Source organism: Globicephala melas, chromosome 2, assembly GCF_963455315.2.
Source record: "Globicephala melas chromosome 2, mGloMel1.2, whole genome shotgun sequence".
NCBI classification, from domain to species: domain Eukaryota; kingdom Metazoa; phylum Chordata; class Mammalia; order Artiodactyla; family Delphinidae; genus Globicephala; species Globicephala melas.
Window position 1 is genome coordinate 164,533,110 of NC_083315.2, and position 23,902 is coordinate 164,557,011.

The following is a 23,902-nucleotide window of genomic DNA, read 5'->3' on the forward strand; positions in this document are numbered from 1 at the left end:
AATTTCTTTTTAATGTCACGCCAGAGTCATCTCACTTTTTCTGGTTTTAGCTCAACCTTCGAATGGCACCTCTTGCAAATGCATTCCAGGGCATCAGAATCATTACAAAGTTCTGACAAAGACATATCTATTTACCAGTGCTGTGAATTAGTCATATTTACTTCAAAGTGAGGAAGCTCCTTCGGTCACTGTCTGTTTTGCTCTACACTGTAGAATGCAATGGATCATGAACGATTCTAATTGTTACCATCTCAGCAAGTATCCTCACCTCTGCAATTTTTGAGATGAAACTAATACTCGAAAGTGAAACTTTAATGTCTTAAATACCTTTTAGCTCATGTTGAAAGGATGATTCATGATGACAGAACTATCTACAAGGCAGGGGTGGCATTCATTATTGAGAATGCTCCTTGGCATCACCTTTATAAATACCTTTGTGATTTGCTTCTTTAGTGTCTTGTGAATTCTGATTAATCTAACAGTTTACACAAAGATCAGCTGGTGTTTTGACAAAATTACTACTAACAGACATCAGAGAACACCAAAAGAAAAATTGTTTTTTATAGATTATTTCCTACGTAGCATTCCTTCCCACTGACAGTTGAAATGAATACGAGTTTTAAGAGCAAGAGAGAGAATAGATGAAAATATTTTTATATTTCTTGTTGTAAGCATGCAGAGAGAGGTACAGAAAAAGTGATAAAAAGAGGTATGGTCTCCGTGTTATAAGATTTGGAAAGGCTAAAACAATATAAAGGAGAAAACCCACCAAATCTATATGATGCCATTAGATATAAATTAAAACAAAGCCTAAAAAGATATTAATAATGTAGAATTAAAAGAAAAAAACATAGATGTGACTTATAACAGATGAATTTACTTCAGGGGTCAACAAATTACAGTCCAGAGACAAAATCTAGTCCACTGCCGCTGACCCCTGATTTAGAGGATAGCAGAAACAACATAAATGGGTGGAAGGCAATTACACCTAAACAAAGAATACTGTGGGAAACAATCATCCGTACTCAGTGCTGAGAGAAATGCTACGTTCCGTATCTGGCAAATGTCAAAGGTAGGCATCTGTCAAAGTAATACCAACACGACAATGATCTTATCATGTGGAGAAGCCTGTGCTAAGGAAGCAGTTTATACCAAAGGAGCAGCCTGAAGAAATCCCCAGTGAGCCACGAATCCTGGTAGCAGCACGATGGCAGCCTAGACCTGAATCTCCAAGTCTGCTCCCGAAGCATCTTAAAGAACAGCAAGAATGACTGTAAACCTCCACAACCTACTCCTTCAGCAAAACTTAGAGCCTAAGAAAACCCATACCCACCAAACAGCACGCGGTGAGCAGGCTGAGAAAGAAGAGGGCAGGACACAAGCACTCACGGGAAGGTAGGAAAATGCAGTAAGACAGCAAGAAATAAATGAACGTACAAAAATTAACAGCTCTCCTCTAGAAGATATGGTTGGAAAGAAGACCCTACTAACATCAACAGATGATTGAATATCTAAGATTAACTTAAGAAATGTGGGTAGGAAGAAAATGATAAAAAAAACTCCTGAAGGTCTCAGAGGAAGAGTTCAACATATGAGAAGACATAGCATGTTCTTGAACAGGAAAAACCCAAATCATAAAAATGTCAATTCTCCCTATATTTTTTAAAAAATATAAAACAATTGCACTAAAAACACCCTAACAAGTTTCTCCCCCCAAAACCAGGCAATTTGATTCTAAAGTTCATGTTGAAAATAAACCAACATGATGGGCCCCCAAAAGCTCTGAAAAATAAGAGAAATGAAAGATAAAAGGGGTCTAGCCTGGCCAGGTATTAAAACATATTGTAAAACTTTGATAAACTAAAACTAAAACAGTATGGTAATGGCATATGGTTCAACCAACCAAACAGGTCTGTCAGTCAGTCAGTAAGCAGACCGGAACATATATGAGAATTTAAAATATGAAAAAAGCAGAACCTCGAGTCAGTGTAAACTTGGACTTTTTACTCCATGGTGTTGGGAGGAGTAAACATCCATGTAGATGTTCTCCACACAAAAAATAAAACCATCCAAGTTCTGAAAAACACATCGGTGAACTCCTTTATAACCACAGGATTTGAGGAGATCTTTCTAACTACGACTTAAAATCCATAAGCCATGAAGATAGTTTTTAAATAAATTCTACTATACAAAAATTTAAAAATTTTACATGGTAAAAACATCATAAAGTCAGGACAAATGGAAAATAGAAATGTTTACTATGTATATCACCAATGTTTAATCTCTCAAAGAGCTCCTAGAAAATTGAGAAGAAAAAATGGGCAAAGGGTACAAACAGACAATTCTCAGAAAAAGACAAATGACCCCCTTAAACATATGAAAAAGATGTTCAACCTCACTTAAAAAATGCAGATTAGGGCTTCCCTGGTGGCGCAGTGGTTGAGAGTCCGCCTGCCGATGCAGGGGACACGGGTTCGTGCCCCGGTCCGGGAGGATCCCACATGCCGCAGAGCGGCTGGGCCCATGAGCCATGGCCGCTGAGCCTGCACATCCGGAGCCTGTGCTCCGCAACGGGAGAGGCCACAGCAGTGAGAGGCCCGCGTACGGCAAAAAAAAAAAAAAAAAAAAAAAAAAATGCAGATTAACTCTACACTGAGACACCACCTCATCTATGAGACAGGCAAATATTCAGAAGCTTGAGAATATGCTCTGTGGAGAAACAGATACTCTAATACAATGCTGGTGGGAGTGTAAAATGGTACAACCCCTATGAAAAAGTATATGCAAAATTACAGATGGCAAAAATATACATCGAGCAATCTCCTTCCAGGAATCAAGCCTACAGTTTTTCCCTATGCAAGTGGGAAACGACATGTACAAGTTGTACCCTGAATCATCAAAATAAAAGACTGGAAACAACCCAAGGATCCAGTCCTAGGGAACTGGTTAAGTATGCTATGGAATAGAATGTAATACTATGCAGGGATAAAAAAGAATGGGGAAGATCTTTATGAACTGATACAGAGTAAATGCTAGGATACACTGTTAAGTGAAAAACAGAAAGGTCAGAATAGTATCAATACCTAGAGCAGGCTACTTCTGGTTATGATTGAAGACAGCTGATTATCAGGGACCCTGAAATACAGCACCATTTGAGTTTGCTCTTTAACTTCTAACTTTGAATATTGACAAAGGGACTGCGTCTTGCCTTTCCATTAGAAACTGCATCTCAGGGAAACCAAAACATTACAGTGGATGAGAGAAAACCATACTCTTCAGAAGAATGACAACTAATAAATATAGAAGAAATGACAGATTTAGAAAAATCACCATTTTGCAACTCATGATGAAACAGTTGCTTTAAAAAAAAGGAATTATGAAGTGTTAAATGTTAAAACCATAAAGTGTCAAAACATCACAGAGATTATTTTCACTTCTAAGGAAAAAAACATAACTCCATTATAAATGGATCAGACTGTCATCTCTGTAATTGCCTTAGCATTACTAACAACCAGTTAGTAGGTTCCTCTTGATATGATACAATATGAAATATGCAACATCACCTATGGTGTGTTCTACCTAAAATATTTAATGTCAATCTGTAAAGACTTTAGCTCTAATTTCCCAAGTACTGGAATTTAGCAGAGGAATAACCTAAAGATACTACAAGATATTTTTTCAGACCAATAAACCAAGGATATAAAAAAGGGAATGTTCCAGATTAAGAGACTTCAAGGACATAACAAACAAGTGAGTGTTCCTGGTTTGGACAAATCAGCTGTAAAGGATATTATGGGACAATGAGTGAAATGTCAACATGAACTTGTGTGGTAGATGGCCACAAATTCTTTGCAGTCGCCTCATTAAGCAGTGAAGTCGGGCTTCGCTGGTGGCGCAGTGGTTGAGAGTCCGCCTGCCAATGCAAGGGACACGGGTTTGTGCCCCGGTCTGGGAAGATCCCACATGCCGCGGAGCAGCTGGGCCCGTGAGCCATGGCCACTGAGCCTGCATGTCCGGAGCCTGTGCTCCGCAACGGGAGAGGCCACAGCAGTGAGAGGCCCGCGTACCTCAAAAAAAAAAAAGAAGTGAAATCTATCGAGGGTGTGGAGAAAAGAGAACCCTTGGCACTGTTGGTGGGAATGTAAACTGGTGCAGCCCCTATGGAAAACAGTATGGAGCTTCCTCAAAAAATTAAAAATACAGCAACCATATAATCCAGAAATTCCACTCCTGGGTATTTATCTGAAGAAAACAAAAATACTAACTTGAAAAAATATATGCATCCCCATGTTCACTGCAGCATTATTTATAACAGGCAAAATATGGAAACAACCTAAGTATCCATTAATGAGTGAATGACTGAATAAAGAACATGCTGTGTGTGTGCACGTGTGTATTTCTATATATATGTAAAATGGAATACCATTCAGCCATAAAGAAGAATGAAATCTTGCCATTTACGACACTATGGATGAACCTTGAGGGCATTATGCTAAGTGAGATAAGTCAGACAGAGAAAGACAAATACCGTATGATCTCACTTTATGTGGAATCTAAAACAAAGAAGCAAACAAATCAAGCTCATAGCTAGAGAGTAGACTGGTGGCTGACAGAGGTGAGGGGTTGGGGGGGATAGGCAAAATGGGTGCAGGCAGCCAAAAGGTATAAACTTCTATCTCTAAAATAAATAAGTTATGGGGATATAACGTACAGCATGGCGACTACAGTTAATACTACTGGATTGCATATGTGAGAGGCCCTAAGAGAGTAAACCTTCAAAGTTCTCATCACAACCAAAACAGTTCTGTAACTGTGTGTGATGGATGTTAAGAGACTTACTGTGGGGATCATTCTGCAATATATACAGGTATCAATTCATTACGTTGTTTACCTGAAACTAATATAATGTTGTATGTCCATTATATTTCAATTAAGAAAATCTTAGGGGCTTCCCTGGTGGCGCAGTGGTTAAGAATTCGCCTGCCAATGCAGGGGACACAGGTTCGAGCCCTGGTCTGGGAAGATCCCACATGCCGCGGAGCAACTAAGCCCGTGCACCACAACTACTGAGCCTGCGCTCTAGAGCCCGCAAGGCACGACTACTGAGTCTGTGCGCCACAACTACTGAAGCCCGTACACCTAGAGCCTATGCGCCATAACTACTGAAGCCTGCGCGCCACAGCTACTGAGGCTGTGCACCACAACTACTGCAGCCCGCATGCCTAGAGCCCAGGCTCCACAACAAGAGAAGCCACCGCAATGAGAAGCCTGTGCACTGCAATGAAGAGGGGCCCCTGTTCACTGCAACTAAAGAAAGCCCGTGTGCAGCAACAAAGACCCAACACAGCCAAAAATAAATAAATTCATTAAAAAAAAATCTTAAAAAAAAAACATGAAAAGAAGTGAAGTCTATTTCCCTACTCACTAAATCTGGGTTGGTCTCGTGTTAGAAGTAAGGCTCATAGGGGCTTTTGGCAGGACCTGTTAGGCTGAGCCCTGGCTCGCGAGCTTGCAGGGGAACAGCACAGGTTAATGTGCCTCTATAGAGCTCATGAAGTCGGTTTAATTCATGCATGAACATGAGTTCAGTTTTCATACGGCTTTTTTAGAGACACAAGCCATTGTGCATAATTGAGCCAAATCCTTCAGTTCTTGTGTTTAGAAAGGTAATCAGTGTGTGTTTTCTCCTCTTAATCTAGTGTGTGCAGTTACACATCTGTCTGTGGATAAACTCATAATGTTCATTGCTTAGCATCTCCTATGAACTGATTTCCAGGGAGGAAAACCAAAAGGGAAACCTCCGATTCCTCTCCTTTCAGCAGATGTGGGGGAGATGGTTGGAGGCTATGGGCTCAACTGTGAAGTTCAGCTGTGTGTGGTGAATTTTTAGCAGTCATGTTATTTTTTTTTTTTATTTTTTGTGGTATGCGGGCCTCTCACTGTTGCAGCCTCTCCCATTGTGGAGCACAGGCTCCGGACACGCAGGCTCAGCGGCCATGGCTCATGGGCCCAGCCGCTCCGTGGCATGTGGGATCTTCCCGGACCGAGGCACGAACCTGTGTCCCCTGCATCGGCAGGCGGACTCTCAACCACTGCACCACCAGGGAAGCCCAGCAGTCATGTTCTGACTTGATGTGAGGAGGCTCCACATCCACCCCTCTGTGGGGACAAGTGACTTGTGAGATTAACCCTGGGAGGCAGGTGGGTCAGTGTGGAGAATGAGAGAGGCTCTGCCTGGCTGGGGAAGAGGAATTGTTGGTACCAGGAGAGCAGTGGCAGCCCTCCTCCCCTTCCACCTTGAGGAGGAGGTTCCAGGAAGTTGCCCCCTTACCTGAGCTCCAGTTCAGGTGGACTTGCTTTAGGGCCCCTGACACAGCAGCTGGAGTCCTGCCTCTCCACTGCTAAGTGGAATCTGGAATCTCTCATCTACCTCTTAGTCAATCAGTTTCTACATGTGAGAAGCAAGCCTGTGGGCCAGTGTCCTCATACATGCTGTGGACTTAAAAAATAATTCAGTGGTTCCCTGGAAAACCAGTCCCAGGGTTCCTACAATTGGTAGTTTCTACCTGAATTTTAACTGGTATTGCGTACCTGGATTTTGATCGGTTAGCCTTAATTATACCTTGGCATAATCATTTCCGGTAACCAAATCATAAAGTTCTATCAGGGTACCTGTGTCAGTGGTGCTATGCTGGTCAAAATTTGAGACTTTGAAATAAAAAATTTGTCACATGCATGCCTCAAAAAAAAAAAGAAAGAAAGAAGTGAAGCTATGTAAGTTCCAGAGCCTGGCCTCATAAGGCCTTGCGGCCTCTATGTTTGCCTTCCTGGCTGTCTTCATGAGCTGCCCTGAGACTGCCATGATGTGAAGAAGCTGATCTACTACTGCACTGGGAGGATGAGAGGCCACGTGAAGAGGAAAAGAGGTGCTCCAACCAACAGCAGCACCAACTTTCAGACACAAGAATAAAACCACATTAGCCCTCAAGCCCAGCCAGCTCTCCAGCTTACAGCCACATGAGCAAGCCAGCCAACCCATGAAACCATGAGAGATCTGCCCAGCCAACCCAGAGAATCATGAGAAAATAAATCATTGTTTAAGCAACGGAATTTTAGAGTGGTTCATTATGCAGCAGTAAATGTGTATCACTGAATATTAAATGAAATGAAAATTTATTAACCAGGAAAGGTGGACATCATTGACTGAAAGAAAACGAAAAAAAAAGCTGTTTACAGAGAAGCAAGAAGAACTACAGTCCTGCAGCCTGTGGAACAAAAACCACATTCACAGAAAGACAGACAAGATGAAAAGGCTGAGGGCTATGTACCACTTGATGGAACAAGATAAAACCCCAGAAAAATAACTAGATGAAGTGGAGATAGGCAATCTTCCAGAAAAAGAATTCAGAATAATGATAGCGAAGATGATCCAGGACCTCGGAAAAAGAACGGAGGCAAAGATCGAGAAGATGCAAGAAATGTTTAACAAAGATCTAGAAGAATTAAAGAACAAGCAAACAGAGATGAACAACACAATAACTGAAATGAAAAATACACTAGAAGGAATGAATAGCAGAATAACTGAGGCAGAAGAACGGATAAGTGACCTGCAAGACAGAATGGTGGAATTCACTGCTGCGGAACAGGATAAAGAAAAAAGAATGAAAAGAAATGAAGACAGCCTAAGAGACCTCTGGGACAACATTAAACGCAACAACATTCACATTATAGGGGTCCCAGAAGGAGAAGAGAGAGAGAAAGGACCCAAGAAAATATTTGAAGAGATTATAGCCGAAAAATTCCCTAACATGGGAAAGGAAATAGCCACCCACATCCAGGAAGCACAGAGAGTCCCATACAGGATAAACCCAAGGAGAAACATGCCAAGACACACAGTAATCAAATTGGCAAAAATTAAAGACAAAGAAAAATTATTAAAAGCAGCAAAGGAAAAATGACAAATAACATACAAGGGAACTCCCATTAGGTTAATAGCTGATTTCTCAGCAGAAACTCTACAAGCCAGAAGGGAGTGGCATGATATACTTAAAGTGATGAAAGGGAAGAATCTACAACGAAGATTACTCTACCTGGCAAGGATCTCATTCAGATTCGATGGAGAAATCAAAACCTTTACAGACAAGCAAAAGCTAAGAGAACTCAGCACCACCAAACCAGCTCTACAAGTGCTAAAGGAACTTCTCTAAGTGGGAAACACAAGAGAAGAAAAGGACCTACAAAAACAAACCCAAAACAATTAAGAAAATGGTAATAGGAGCATGCATATCGATAATTACCTTAAACGTGAATGGATTAAATGCTCCAAGCAAAAGACACAGGCTTGCTGAATGGATAAAAAAACAAGACCCATATGTATGCTGTCTACAAGACACCCACTTCAGACCTAGGAACACATTCAGACTGAAAGTGAGGGGATGGAAAAAGATATTCCATGCAAATGGAAATCAAAAGAAAGCTGCAGTAGTAATACTCATATCAGATAAAATAGACTTTAAAATAAAGAACGTTACAAGAGACAAGGAAGGACACTACATAATGATCAAGGGATCAGTCCAAGAAGAAGATATGACAATTATAAATATATATGCACCCAGCATAGGAGCACCTCAATACATAAGGCAACTGCCAACAGCTATAAAAGAGGAAAGCGATAGTAACACAATGATAGTGGGGGACCTTAACACCTCACTTACACCGATGGACAGATCATCCAGACAGAATATTAACAAGGAAACACAAGCTTTAAATGACACAACAGACCAGATAGATTTAATCAATATTTATAGGACATTCCATCCAAAAACAGCAGATTACACTTTCTTCTCAAGTGCGCACGGAACATTCTCCAGGATAGGTCACATCTTGGGTCACAAATCAAGCCTCAGTAAATTTAAGAAAATTGAAATCATATCAAGCATCTTTTCTGACCACAATGCTATGAGATTAGAAATCAGTTACAGGGAAAAAAACGTAAAAAACACAAACACATGGAGGCTAAACAATACGTTACTAAATAACCAAGAGATCACTGAAGAAATCAAAGAAGAAACCAAAAAATACTTAGAGACAAATGAAAATGAAAACACGACGATCCAAAACCTATGGGATGCAGTAAAAGCAGTTCTAAGAGGGAAGTTTACAGCTATACAAGCCTACCTCAAGAAACAAGAAAAATCTCAAATAAATGCTCTAACCTTACACCTAAAGGAACTAGAGAAAGAAGAGCAAACAAAACCCAAAGTTAGCAGAAGGAGAGAAATCATAAAGATCAGAGCAGAAATAAATGAAATAGAAACAAAGAAAACAATAGCAAAGATCAATAAACCTAAAAGCTGGTTCTTTGAGAAGATAAACAAAACTGATAAACCATTAGCCAGACTCATCAAGAAAAAGAAGACTCAAATCAATAAAATTAGAAATGAAAAAGGAGAAGTTACAACAGACACTGCAGAAATACAAAGCATCCTAAAAGACTACTACAAGCAACTCTATGCCAATAAAATGGACAACCTGGAAGAAACGGACAAATTCTTAGAAAGGTATAACCTTCCAATACTGAACCAGGAAGAAATAGAAAATATGAACAGACCAATCACAAGTAATGAAATTGAAACTGTGATTAAAAATCTTCCAACAAACAAAAGTCCAGGACCAGATGGCTTCACAGGTGAATTCTATCAAACATTCAGAGAAGAGCTAACACCCATCCTTTTCAAACTCTTCCAAAAAATTGCAGAGGTAGGAACATTCCCATACTCATTCTATGAGGTCACCATGACCCTGATACCAAAACCAGACAAAGATACTACAAAAAAAGAAAATTACAGACCAATATCACTGATGAATATAGATGCAAAAATCCTCAACAAAATCCTAGCAAACAGAAGCCAACAACACATTAAAAGGATGATACACTATGATCAAGTGGGATTTATCCCAGGGATGCAAGGATTCTTCAATATACGCAAATCAATCAATGTGATACACCATATTAACAAACTGAAAAATAAAAACCATATGATCATCTGGTTTTAGATGCAGAAAAAGCTTTTGACAAAATTCAACACCCATTTATGATAAAAACTCGCCAGAAAGTGGGCATAGAGGGAAACTACCTCAACATAATAAAGGCCATATATGACAAACGCACAGCAAACATCATTCTCAATGGTGAAAAACTGAAAGCATTTCCTCTAAGATCGGGAACAAGACAAGGATGTTCACTCTTGCCACTATTATTCAACATAGTTTTGGAAGTCCTAGCCACGGCAATCACAGAAGAAAAAGAAATGAAAGGAATACAAATTGGAAAAGAAGAAGTAAAACTGTCACTGTTTGCAGATGACATGATACTATACATAGAGAATCCTAAAGATGCCACCAGAAAACTACTAGAGCTAATCAATGAATTTGGTAAAGTTGCAGGATACAAAATTAATGCACAGAAATCTCTTGCATTCCTATACACTAATGATGAAAAATCTGAAAGAGAAATTAAGGAAACACTCCCATTTACCACTGCAACAAAAAAGAATAAAATACCTAGGAATAAACCTACCTAGAGAGACAAAAGACCTGTAGGCAGAAAACTATAAGACACTGTTGAAAGAAATTAAAGACGATACAAACAGATGGAGAGATATACCATGTTCTTGGAATGGAAGACTCAATACTGTGAAAATGACTATACTACCCAAAGCAATCTACAGATTCAATGCAATCCCTATCAAATTATCAATGGCACTTTTTACAGAACTAGAACAAAAAATCTTAAAATTTGTATGGAGACACAAAAGACCCCGAATAGCCAAAGCCGTCTTGAGGGAAAACAACAAAGCTGGAAGAATCAGACTCCCTGACTTCAGACCACACTACAAAGCTACAGTAATCAAGACAACATGGTACTGGCACAAAAACAGAAATATAGATCAATGGAACAGGATAGAAAGCCCAGAGATAAACTCACACACCTATGGTCAACTAATCTATGCCAAAGGAGGCAAGGATATACAATGGAGAAAAGATAGTCTCTTCAATAAGTGGTGCTGGGAAAACTGGACAGCTACATGTAAAAGAATGAAATTAGAACACTCCTCAATACCATACATAAAAATAAACTCAAAATGGATTAGAGACCTAAATGTAAGACCAGACACTATAAAACTCTTAGAGGAAAACATAGGAAGAACACTCTTTGACATAAATCACAGCAAGATCTTTTTCGATCCATCTCCTAGAGTAACGGAAATAAAAATAAACAAATGGGATCTAATGAAACGTAAAAGCTTTTGCAAAGCAAAGGAAACTACAAATAAGACGAAAAGACAACTCTCAGAATGGCAAAAATATTTGCAAATGAATCAACGGACAAAGGATTAATCTCTAAAATATATAAACAGCTCATGCAGCTCAATATTAAAAAAACAAACAACCCAATCAAAAAATGGGCAGAAGACCTAAATAGACATGTCTCCAAAGAGGACATACAGATGGCCAAGAAGCACATGAAAAGCTGCTCAACATCACTAATTATTAGAGAAATGCAAATCAAAACTACAATGAGGTATTATCTCACACCAGTTAGAATGGCCATCATCAGAAAATCTACAAACAACAAATGCTGGAGAGGGTGTGGAGAAAAGGGAACCCTCTTGCACGGTTGGTGGGAATGTAAATTGATAACAGCCACTGCGGAGAAAAGTATGAAGGTTCCTTAAAAAACTAAAAAATAGAATTACCATACTACCCAGCAATCCCACTACTGGGCATATACCCAGAGAAAACCATAATTCAGAAAGACACAGGCACCCCAATGTTCATTGCTGCGCTATTTACAATAGCCAGGTCACGGAAGCAACCTAAATGTGCATCGACAGACAAATGGATAAAGAAGATGTGGTACATATATACAATGGAATATTACTCAGCCATAAAAAGGAACGATATTGGGTCATTTGTAGAGACGTGGATGAATCTAGAGACCGTCATACAGAGTGAAGTAAGTCAGAAATAGAAAAACAAATATCGTATATTAACACATATATGTGGAACCTACAAAAATGGCACAGATGAACTGGTTTGCAGGGCAAAAATAGAGACACAGATGTAGAGAACAAACGTATGGACACCAAGGGGGGAAAGTGGCGGGGGGTGCGGGTGGTGGTGTGATGAATTGGGCGATTGGGATTGACATGTATACACTGATGTGTATAAAATTGATGACTAATAAGGACCTGCTGTATAAAAAAATAAATGAAATAAAATTTAAGAAAAAAAAGCTGGTTACAAATCCTATGTACAGGACAATTTCACTATGATGAAACATACATGCATGCAGACACACAGACAAAAAGATCTAGAAGGATACACTAGGTAATAACAGAGAAATATATGTATAATGAGGTAAACTCTGGGTAGTGAAAATATATGTTTTCTCTTCTTATTTTTGTTTTCCTATAGCTTCTATATGCATATATATGCTTTTGTAGTAATAAGGCAGTTGTTAAAAATATGTTTTTAAAAAGGTCTATTGTGTTTACTTATTCATCAGAGCAGAAGGTCAGCTGGATCCCTGAAAAGCTTGACTTGTAAATTCTTGCTATTAACCTCTAACAGTACCCCAAAACTAGATAAAGTAAGTTAATCAATAAGCCTTTAAAGACAGTTATGGGCTGAAACTGCCTCCCCCAAATTCATATATTGAAATCTTAACCCCCAACACCTCAGAATGTGACTGTATTTGGAATCAAGGCCTTTGAAGAGATAATTAAGTTATTAAAATGAAGCCATTAGGGTAGGCTCTAATCCAATCTGATTCCTGTCCTTACAAGAAGAGAAAATTTGAACACAAAAAGGGACACCAGGGGTGTGAATGTACAGAGGGAGGACCATGTGAAAAGGCAGCAAGTGGGGGGCCCTCTGCAAGCAGAGGAGAGAGCCCTGGGACAGACCTTTTCCTTATGGCCCTCAGAGGAAACCAACCCTGCTGGCACTTGAGTTTAGACTTCCAGGTGCCAGAACTGAGAAAAAAGAAATTTCTGTTGTTTAAGCCACCCAGTCTGTGATATTTTGTTATGGCGGCCCTAGCAGACTGAGACAGTACTTGGAGAACTGACCTAGCGTGAGTTCTAAGCACTGCAAACAAATAATGGAACGATAAAAACAGTTTATAGTAATGTCCTGTTGAAGATTTCTCAAAAGTTTTGTCTTTAAAGTCAAATAGGGACTTCCCTGGTGGTCCAGTGGTGGTTAAGACTCCACGCTTCCACCGCAGGGAGCACAGGTTCAATCCCTGGTCAGGGAACTAAGATTCCACATGCCACGCGGTATGGCCCCCCCAAAAAAAAAAGTCAAATAACAACTACAGACATGCACAAAGAGAATGACAGTAAACATATCCACATGGAGAGGAGGCAGAGGGCATGCTTTCTAAACGCACTGCCATACAATGGAACGAGTTCACTGTCTACATTCTACTCGTGAGCTGGCACAAGAGATGGGTTTTCTTATCTTGGTTTGTATTTATTTATTTGTGGGTCACTGACAAACAGCAAAAGTAATGAAGAGCCAACAACAAAAAAAGCAACATTATCAAGGACTATTTGTTTTTTAATCAGATCCAACATATTTCACTCATCTACTTTTAAGTTAAAAATATCAGGCTGGCCAAAATGTTCCTTCAGTTTTTAAGTAAAAATGAAAGACACATTTTTTATTTTCACCAAGAACTTTAATGAACAACATATTCACTGAACCTTTTGGCCAACCCAATATTATTTATAAACTATACTATTACAATAAACAATTTTTAAAAGATTGAGTCCAGTTATGGTCAGAAAACAGAAAAAAGAGAGAAGAGAGAGAAGCTGTGGTGTGGTGATGCAGAGGCCAGGAGTTTGGCTTCTTACTACTTCTGGCTACTATGATCTTATGTCCCCTACAACCTACTGGGTAAAAATACAGAAGGAATTATATTTAAAAATCAGTAAATAACAGCTGAGCAGATACACACGGGGGCAGAATGAAGGCCTGAAACAACAGGCAGATGATAACATTAGTGGAGACTCTGACAGGACGGGAGAGACTGTGGCCTGTGTATGAAAGATTGGGGATGGTTAGTTGACGGTAAGCACTGCAAGATAGGCCTGAAGTGTAACTTCATGACTCAAAAAGTGAATGCAATTTTAGGCATCACTAATAAAAGTATAATTTTCAAAATGAGAGCATTCGATAAAGTTGCCAAATACCACTAGTAATCAAAGAAAACAGGAGCACTGTTGGGCAGACTTTGAAATGAGTCAGATCTGAGTTCCAATCTTTATTCTCAAGCTTATACAAGATACGTGACTGCAGGAAATGCAGCTTCCAGAACCTTCAACATCTCTAATGAGAGGACTCTGGCAGTGTTGTAGGGGTCAGTGATACTGTGGGTAACACCTAGTGTGGTGCTGGCACACTGAAGGCACTCAAGAAATAGCTAATGCTTACAGAGCACTGTGTGGAAATTCTACCTCATCTAATTCACAGAAGAGATCAATAACAGGGGATTATAATACATAAGTGCAAATTCTCAAAAGAACGGGACTAAAACTATAACAGAAGAAATAGTCTATGATGGAAGAGTATAATACTCTAAGTACTGCCATGTAGGAATAGAAAATGGTACAACTTTTCTGCAAAGAAATCTGGCAATATGCACAGAGGACATTTCCAAAGTCCATATACAATGGTCCAACTCTGGGAAAGGAAAGGATTTAGAAAGTGTCTGTGGGGAGAAACGGGAGTGAGCAAAGCGTTGACTGATTAGTGGGTATCTCCATGAAAAGCAGGTTTATCACCAGAAAAACAAAGCATCTCTAAGAATAGGAATCTTTTCTTTTTTCTTTTTCCTAATTACTGATTTCCATAAATATCCCTTGTTGGCCCAAACTTGTACGTTCCTAAGAATTGTGGCCCACTTTCCCACTCAGCTCAGCACATCTGAATGGAAGACACCACCCAGGGAAGCAGCCACCCAAATGACTCAAGTGTTTTAAGATTAATAAAGGAGTGTGGAAGAGAAGTACACAAATTCCTTCAGGACGGGAGGTCCCAAATCCAGAGCAATTCATGATGTTCAAGGAAATGCCACTACTGAGAGAGGAATGAAAGTCAAAAGATTTCATTTCTTCTAAGTCTGAAGTATGCTTCCTTTTGAGTGCATTACGGCACAAGACCCAAGTTTTCGTAAAATGTCAAAAGTCTGATGACAACTGACACTTACCTAAAATGAGATGAAGTTTGGTTTCTGTCTGGAAAGCGTAGTGCAATGTCACCAAAAACGGCGACTGCCTGATGTGCTCTAGGACCTGTCGTTCTGTCCTTGTGTGCTCGGTGGTTTTGGCCTTTTGAACTATTGTTGCCTTTTTCAAAACTTTCATGGCATACAGCTTCCCAGCATCATGACCACTTATTTTACGAACTAGAAACACTTTTCCATAAGCTGAAAATGAAAAGAAAAGAGAAAAAGAGTTAAAAGGCTACACAGGCAGAGTGGTAATTTAGTCAAGTTGAAAGTTACAATGCACAAAGGAACACTCTTTGAATGAAAACGTATCCTTAGTGCTGTTTCCAATAGTTCTTTGATATATTTCTTCAATTTTATGTCAGACATATTTCTAGGTCTAGGCCTCAATATTTACATATCTAATCACTGATGACAAAGTTATGCTTTCACTCTTTTACTGTTATTCTCTCCTCAGTATTTTTAGCTGTAGGAAACTAGCTCTTATTATGGTCAATTAACCACTAGGTTTTGCTGCTGTTGTAAACAAATGAAAATAGTTCTTAAGAATCTCAGAAAACAAAAAATCTCATACACACATATAAATTAAGTACCTCAAGTACTCCTCTATACTTATTAAAAAAGTCTAAAGCAACATAAGCTGACATTATATAAACAAAAGAGATCTTCAGATGTGAAAGACATTAAAAGACCCTAAATTGCAAGCAGTACCAACAGAAGCCCCTTTACATCTCTGGGCAGTAATTCACAGGTTAGTGGGTCAACCTCGCCACATTCTCCCTAAGTGAGGGCTCAGTTGGGCAAATCCTGTGTGGAGTGCCACTACCCTAGGTGAGGCATTGGGGCCACATGGATACTGTGCCCAGAGCAGGTATCCGCGTTTATTTCCCTAGGGAAGTGGGAAGAGGGCACGAAGAGGTGGGACGAAGGAGGAAGGGGAAGGCAGGCAGAAACCCTGAGAGGGAAGGGGTAGGCCCCCAATTCATCCCTACGAGGTATAAAGGCTCTTCTCTTCTCAAAATGCAAACACCTCCTGGGATGGTTGAGCCCAGTCCCACTTTTGAAGTTAAGTGCATTCATCAGACCATTCTGGAGTTGGTCTGAGTTCTGACCCAGTCTGGTGCTTCCATAGACCCTGCCCACACCTCGACAGTATTTAGCACAAAATCCTATTCTAATCCAGCCACTAGACCAAGAGAGCTTTAAGGGAAGGGCTCTTGTATCTTGGCTGTTATTTGGTTTAGTACTTCAGGAAGTAAATGAGTGCCGACCCAAGATGTACAACAGACAAAGAACGGCGGTGGTGCTCCTGAGGAGGGAGAGAAACAACATTCCTCAAGGACTTGGCGATGCAGTCTCTGTGCTAAATATACTCCACACAGTGATTCACTCACTCCTCAGAACAGCCAGTGAAGTTGGTACTTTCAGTAATTCCATTCTGCAGATGAGGAAGCAGATTCAGAATACTTAAGGAAGCGGCCAGAAGACTTGGGTAAAAAGTGACAGAGCTGATTCAGATGAAAGCAGTATGATTCCAGGGACCACACGCTTAACCATAAATGAATTTTTTCTTCAAATAAGAGAGATTCTTCTTCGGTACTAGAAATCGGATGTTCTGGATTTTAATAAAACCAACACCGTAAACATGCTGAACACATTCTGGGATACAGTAAAAAGTTCATAAAAGGTTTGTGTAAATAAAACAATTATAGATTGAGAGTTTAGTAAGGCAGAAGTGAACCAAAAAAGAAAATGACAGCTTTTAGAACCTAACAAATTAACCTAAAGTATACAAATGAAAAAAGTTAATCTATTCAAAAGCAGTGAAATGAAGCTAGAGAATATTCTAAAGCAGAGTACTATACCTTCCATGGAGTAAGGCACTATATAAACCCAGAAGAAAGTCAAGTCCTCTGTAAGTACGGGGCTTTTGTGTTCCCTACACACACGGCACCTGCTCTAGATTCCTGTTCTGAGATTCCTATCTCCAGAGTGCTGTGGTCCTTAGAAATTATGTTATCCATCTATCTTCTCCAACAAAGAAAATCTTCCTACAACGTCATGGAAAGACGGCTATGAGCTTCTTCCCAGTGCTCACGTGTGTCTTTCAGTCCAGGTGCTGACCAATGTGGCAGATGGACCACAGGGTGTTAGCATCTAACAGCTGAGTACCTGTCAGGCACTTTAGAGTTGGATTACTTCATTTGATTCTTCTCACATCCCTACGAGGAGGTGAGGATGACCTCCACTTTACAGATGAAGAAACTGGAGCGTAAAGGAACTGGGTCCCTTGCCCAAGGCCATACTTGCCCATGTGGCCTGACTCCTGAGCCCACACTCTGAGTAGTACTCCAGCTAGCTGCCTTCCTAAAGTGAATGACCTCACAGGCAAAGAAATTAGGAACCAGACATTAAAAAGAAGTCACAATACAGGTTAGGTGTTCTAATGGTGGAAAAGACACAGTACTACTACTTCCAAGTAGAGGAGGTTTCATAAAGTCGCCCATTTTATTGATGGGGTGATCTAAATATTCAAAAAACACGCCTTACCTTGAGTGGGAACAGGCCTTTCTACAATATTCATCCGTTATCCCTTCTATACCTTCTGGACTTACAAAAAATAATATTACTCTTCTTTTCTAAGATAATTTGTAAAATATTTAAAAATACTATTCTCCCATCTCATCCAAGCAAAATGTTATTATTCCCTAAACCAATCTAAAAGCAAATGACTTTAAGACTTTGTACCACTAGGAGGTGCCCTATATGTGTTCCGTGAGTTTGTAAATACTTTTTCTTTGATTTCTTTCCTATTACCTTAAAAACGTCATATATCACTCCAAATAAATGTAAGGTAGCAAAGGACGCTAATGTATGTGGGCAAATAATATAAAATCATCCTTAATGCCACGTTATACACTGTACAGTCAAATAATAAACAGTCATCCTCCTGCCACGTGATGATATCCAGAAGTTTTCCAATAATATGAGCTAAAGACTACATATCCTGCCTTTACCATTATTTTTATCTATCAGTAAAATGTCGGGGGAAAAAGTATGATGAAGCTCACAAATCTTTTGATTTTACTTTTATAATTTCCATGATTAATTAAAGCTATGGTACTTCCATCACATGGTACATGCCAATAGATGCTTACGACAATAAACTTCAAGGAGTGCCTCACAATGTTCCAAGCAACAGATATTTCAGATAAACAGGATCTTACTTACAAGTAGGCTGCTTAATGAAACAGAGTTTGCCTCCAAACAGCGTTTTTTGAAGCACCCATAAGGCTGCTTATCACATTGCAAAAGGGGAAGAAAACACATTCACTGCTGGAGAGACCCTGAAGAAGCCACCTTCTCTGATTGAGCTGGTTTGCAGATTAGTACAGAGGGAGAAAGTGAAGGAGTCCTTCTGTTGAGGAGTGCCATCCAGTCCAGAACCGCCTACATGTTTTCCAATATTTTAAGAGGGGCCACTGCAACTGAACTTGGTGGCAATATTATTTCCTTTTAGTCTGTAATGAGATGAATGACTACCTTGTTGTGAAGCCAACTCCTGGCTTTCGTTCACTGTGTGCTGATGTTGTTAAAGAATTCCTATTTTGAAAGCATCTTTTGGAAACTGCAAAAGCTACCAATGGTGGAAACTCTTTTGGCCGAAAAAGGTAAACAGTAGTACTTCCTGCTCAGATGGAGCCCCTAAAATGGATGTTTAGCAACACAGCTGGGATTTGCTGCTTAGGTAAAGAGACTAAGCTTCAGGCTTCAGCATAACTCAACACGCAATGACTTCAGACGCGCTCCCAGCAGTCTTCACAGAAGCTGTGTGTACTGCTCTGATCTTATCAATTTCTCCAGAGCCAGGGCCTTTCCAAGATACTCTGTCAAGAAATGTGAGCAGAAGAGGGCGTGGAGTTCACTGGTTTCCCAGAGGACAAGGCTAGCAGCGCTTGATGGGACTTGAGGTAGAAGTTCTACTTAACAGATTGAGGGAAAGTAAACTCTAAAAATAAATGACAAGAAGGATTAATTCCTGACTTAACTTGACAGACACCTACGACCATATGAATGAGGTAAATCTTTCAATTCAGGGCCCAACAGACACTGTTCTGGATGTTACCAATAACCTGTGTGCTCTTACAGCTGCAGGTTATAGCAGCCGTTTCAAAGAGAGGACTGGATCCAGACAACCATGTAAACTTTTCCAAAGCTGGAGGAAGAATTCCATAGGGTGGGGGGCAAACTACAGATACCTTACAAAGGTCATTTCTGTTTAAACTGAAATGTGGATTTAGAATCCTAGTCTACCTGACACAGCACAATGTGGCCAATGGTCTCAATGGTTTGATGATAAAGGAAATCATGTAAAACGAACTAAACGCAGTGTCAAGGGGAAATGTCTAGTTCCCTTGGACTAGGTCTCAGTTTGCTTTTCCACAGGTGTGACTCTTATTCCATTGGCCACAATGATCATTATGAATCAGGTTTTTAAGCACGTGCTGTCATAACAGAAAAATTAAAATGGACTGATGGTTTTAAAACAAGATGACATTCATGCTGCCACATCACAAGCCACTGCACGATATCAACTACTTTTTCAAGCTAAACAAAAAGCAGCCTTCCTGCTTAAACTTATTTTGAGCATAATTAAACTGATTTTTTTCACTTTATTTGTAAAGTCTGAATTCATTAAAAAAATTTTAGGAAGTAGCCTTTATCTTGGCATGAAAATGATGAGATCAATTTGTTAAAAAAGTATTCTTACAGTCTGTCTATAAAAGCAATCGATTTACAATGCCATATAATTAAAAGCAAGGAAAATCTGTCTATGTTTACATGCATTATTCTGGAGAAAAGGGTTAAGAACTAGAAGGCCTCTGGATTAATTCCTTCGGTAGAGTGCTTATCCAGGACACGCTGCTCCCATTGAGGTCCAAATGCTCCACCACTGCGAGCACTGTTTTCTGTCACTCAAACTTGTATTAATGCTGCTTACAACTCTATACATTGTACACTCTGCTTAACCAGCCATGCCACACTTTGTGTTCAATCCAACCTTGTAGCGTAAATTACTGTACTCAAACTACTGCTTTAAAAAAAGTATGGCAGAAACTCTCTTGCGACTTCCACTTAGACAACTCCCAACACTAACTGGCACTCCCCTTCCGGTTGTAAAACACTGCACTGCACCCTGATGCCTATAACCAGTTCACACGTGCACTGACTGCTGTCCCCATGCCGTTCGGCTGTCTGCTTCACACCAGTCACTGATACTCGTTGCCTTACTTGTGTGTGCCTGTTGTATACATTATTCTTATATAATTTAACTATAGATTACATAAGCCACTGAAATGTAAATGTGAAAGAAAAGAGAAAAATGAGGTTAAAAGCTTTGAAAGAACTACATAAAGGCAAGACGCTTAAGAAAAAAGAACTGCTGAAAAATTAGGTGTGGGTAAAACAACTATAAAAGGCTAGGGGAAAAAATTGTGGAAATCTAAAAGGATTCTGTATCCAGATCACTTCAAATGTGTCTGGTTCTCACTCCATTTTAAGGAATTGGAAACTTAATTTTAGATGATGCATTACAAGTGCGGTTTATGCAAAACAAACCGTTATTTAAGAACTTACTCTCAGAGTCTTGTGCCTACACGCAAAGTGAATATACATTTATATATTTTAAGTGAAAAGTAGTATGTCCAAAGTACATATTTATATATCCTTTTAAAATGATATTCCAGTTTAACCAACTTTTTCTGATTAGCCACAAGTAACAGCATGTCATATGTGACAGACTCCACTACCTAAAGGATCATATTCAGTGGTGCTGGAATTCATCCCTCTCTCACCCTTCCAGAATAAGGGAATCTTTTTTCTTTAACTTTTTCTTTTATATTGGAGTAGAGTTGATTAACAGTTGTTTCAGGTGTACAGCAAAGTCATTCAGTTATACATATACATGTAGCTATTCTTTTTCAAATTCTTTTCCCATTTAGGTTGTTACATAATATTGAGCAGAGTTCTCTGTGCTATACAGTAGGTCCTTGTTGGTTATCCATTTTAAGTATAGCAGTGTGTACATCTTAATCCCAAACCCCCTAACTACCCCTTCCCCCAACCCTTCCCCTGGTAACCATAAGTTCGTTTTCTAAGTCTGTGAGTCTGTTTCTGTTTTGTAAATAAGTTCATCTGTATCATTTCTTTTTAGATTCCGCATATAAGCAATATTATACAGTATTTCCCTTTCTCTGTCTGACTTGTTAAATCAGAATCTTGTTAAAGAGTGACTTGACCACCAACCATACTAGCTCTGCCTCTCAGCTTGTTTTCATCCTCAATCTGGTAAACATACCTTTTGTGTTGTCATCTAAATTGTTGATAAAAATATAACCCTTCTCGCTCAAAATACTTGATTTCCCATTACTCTTAAGATAAAGAGAATCCTTAATATAACCTAAATTATCTGGCTTCTACCTACCTCTCTCCACCTCTCACCATCTCATTTTCTCACTCCTTCAGACATACAGCCTTTCCTGACTTCTCAGACTAGCACAGTTCCTCTAATTTTATACTCTCATAACACCCTGTCATAGAAATTGTCAAAAACATGAGTTTTCATTTACTTGTGTGATTGCCTCATTGTGTAGCTTCCACAGGACTGTAAATTCCACAAAACCAGGGACTATGTCCAGTTTTACTCACTTTGTATCATTAGCAAATTCTAGAGTTGGCACACTGTAGAAACTCAAATAATGTTGAACGCATAAAAAAATAAAGAAGATAGCAAACAAAGAAAGAGCTCTGTAGCATATAGCCAAATACCCTCTTCTCAGTTGACAATTCTGATCTAAAGTTGAAGATGGGTCTTTAGGAAAAGAAATTAACAGTGCAAATCTGCAGTACAGAGCTATATAGCTCACCCACTCTTTCCCTTTGGAGAAGGAACAATGGGCTTTCATGAAGTAATCACCTTTAATTTGGGTATTAAATATGATTCCTGACAACACTCCCTGGTGAAAGTGAGCTCAGGAAACTTAGCTGCTACCACTGTAGAAAAGGAAAATATCTTAACATGGTGACATCTGTATCTGGCCACTGCTTTGTAACCTGCCACAACTACATAAGAACTGATTACAGTGCCTGGCCACATCCCTCTCTCATAGATAATTTAATTTGAGGAAAGATTTTTACCTTTCCACATGTGACATGAACACTGACAATCAATTCACCTGCCTTCCCCTCATCTTTCCCTGTAGAACTTCATTCACCCCAAGTCAGCAGGGTCAGAAATGGAACCAAACAAGAAATACTCTCTTGGAACTCTACATTTCACTTGTCCTGCCCTTGGAAATTGGTACCCTTGTTAATAGGCCAGCCAAACATACATGGTAAGTAATGCCAGGGCAGTATATGTCAAGCCCCAGGAAAACCACCATCACTGAAAGGGTTCTCAGAAGAGCAGCTTCATTTCAGTATTACCACAGCACAAACAGTACACAAAAAGCAAACACTCAAGGGGTTCAATGGTGAAACCTGACTGACCATAATCTGGTACTTCTAAAGACTCATCTGAAATATCTGATAAATTAGACCTCAGAGCTGAAAAGAAACATTACTGTCCATCCCAGTAATTCTCTAAAATCTACCCTGTGTTAAGATAGATGGACAGAAATCACCTCACTTGGACGAAAGTAGTAGATAAGTTCTATTCAGACACACACTTTAGTGAATTGAGGTTTAATCTTCTGTGTGCCACTTTTTAAAGAGACTATATACCATAAAATTATGTTTTTTTCAATAATATCTTCATATCCTTTATCAAAGATGCTAGTCTCATGATCTTATTTACTGACCACAATAAAGGAGCCATTTGATAACTTCAGCACTTGTTAAAAGTCTCTCTAGACCAGTTTTTTTTCAAACCGTGGGCTGTGACCCATTAGTGGATGATAATATCAATTTAGTGGGTCCAACCAGCATTTGGAAACTAAAATACTAAAAAAGAACTGAACATACTAAACGTGTTTCATGAAACTTCTGTCCCCCCTTTATACACACACACGTGTAGGTATAAGTGAATGTAAACAAGTCTAAGCACATGAGAGAGGAAAAAAAGACGGCAGTACAGAACAATGGCTAAGAACATAGACTCTGGTGCCTGACTGCCTGGCTTCGAACCCTAGATATGCTATTTAGTAACTGTACTGTAACCCTGGGCAGAACAGGAAACACAACTGTGTCTCAATTTCCTCATTAGGGACAGTAATAGTTCTTAACATCATACAGTTTGGGGATTAAATTAATTAATATAAGGATCCAGAGGAGGGCCTGGCAGATAACAAACACTACAGAAATGTTAGTGGAAAAAAAGTGTGTGTATGTGACTGCACGTCTATACACATACATAAATACACATACTGAAAAGCAATACAAAAATGTACCTATTTTGTCCTATGGGTAATAGTCAAAAAAGCTTGAAAGCTACTGCTCTAGATGAATTTATATGCCTTTCCTTTTTAAAAAAAAATACAAATTATGTAGGCCAAAGAACTTTCCCTTTATACCTACCTCCTAGTAAACTCAGGGTTAAAT

At 39.3% G+C, this 23,902-nt stretch overlaps 1 protein-coding gene across 3 annotated transcripts in view; it reads right to left on the reverse strand.

The window, feature by feature from the left end:
• The window catches only part of RPS6KA5 (ribosomal protein S6 kinase A5), a 181,345-nt gene that overhangs the window by 87,432 nt on the left and 70,011 nt on the right, over positions 1–23,902 (reverse strand). For 2 of the 3 annotated variants that reach the window (XM_030883579.2, XM_060295193.1), the window contains exon 3: positions 15,284–15,502. In XM_030883579.2, coding sequence (XP_030739439.1) covers positions 15,284–15,502 — 219 coding nt within the window. Of the gene's footprint in view, positions 1–15,283; positions 15,503–23,902 lie in introns of those variants that run through there. The other variant, XM_030883583.3, reaches the window with a different exon arrangement.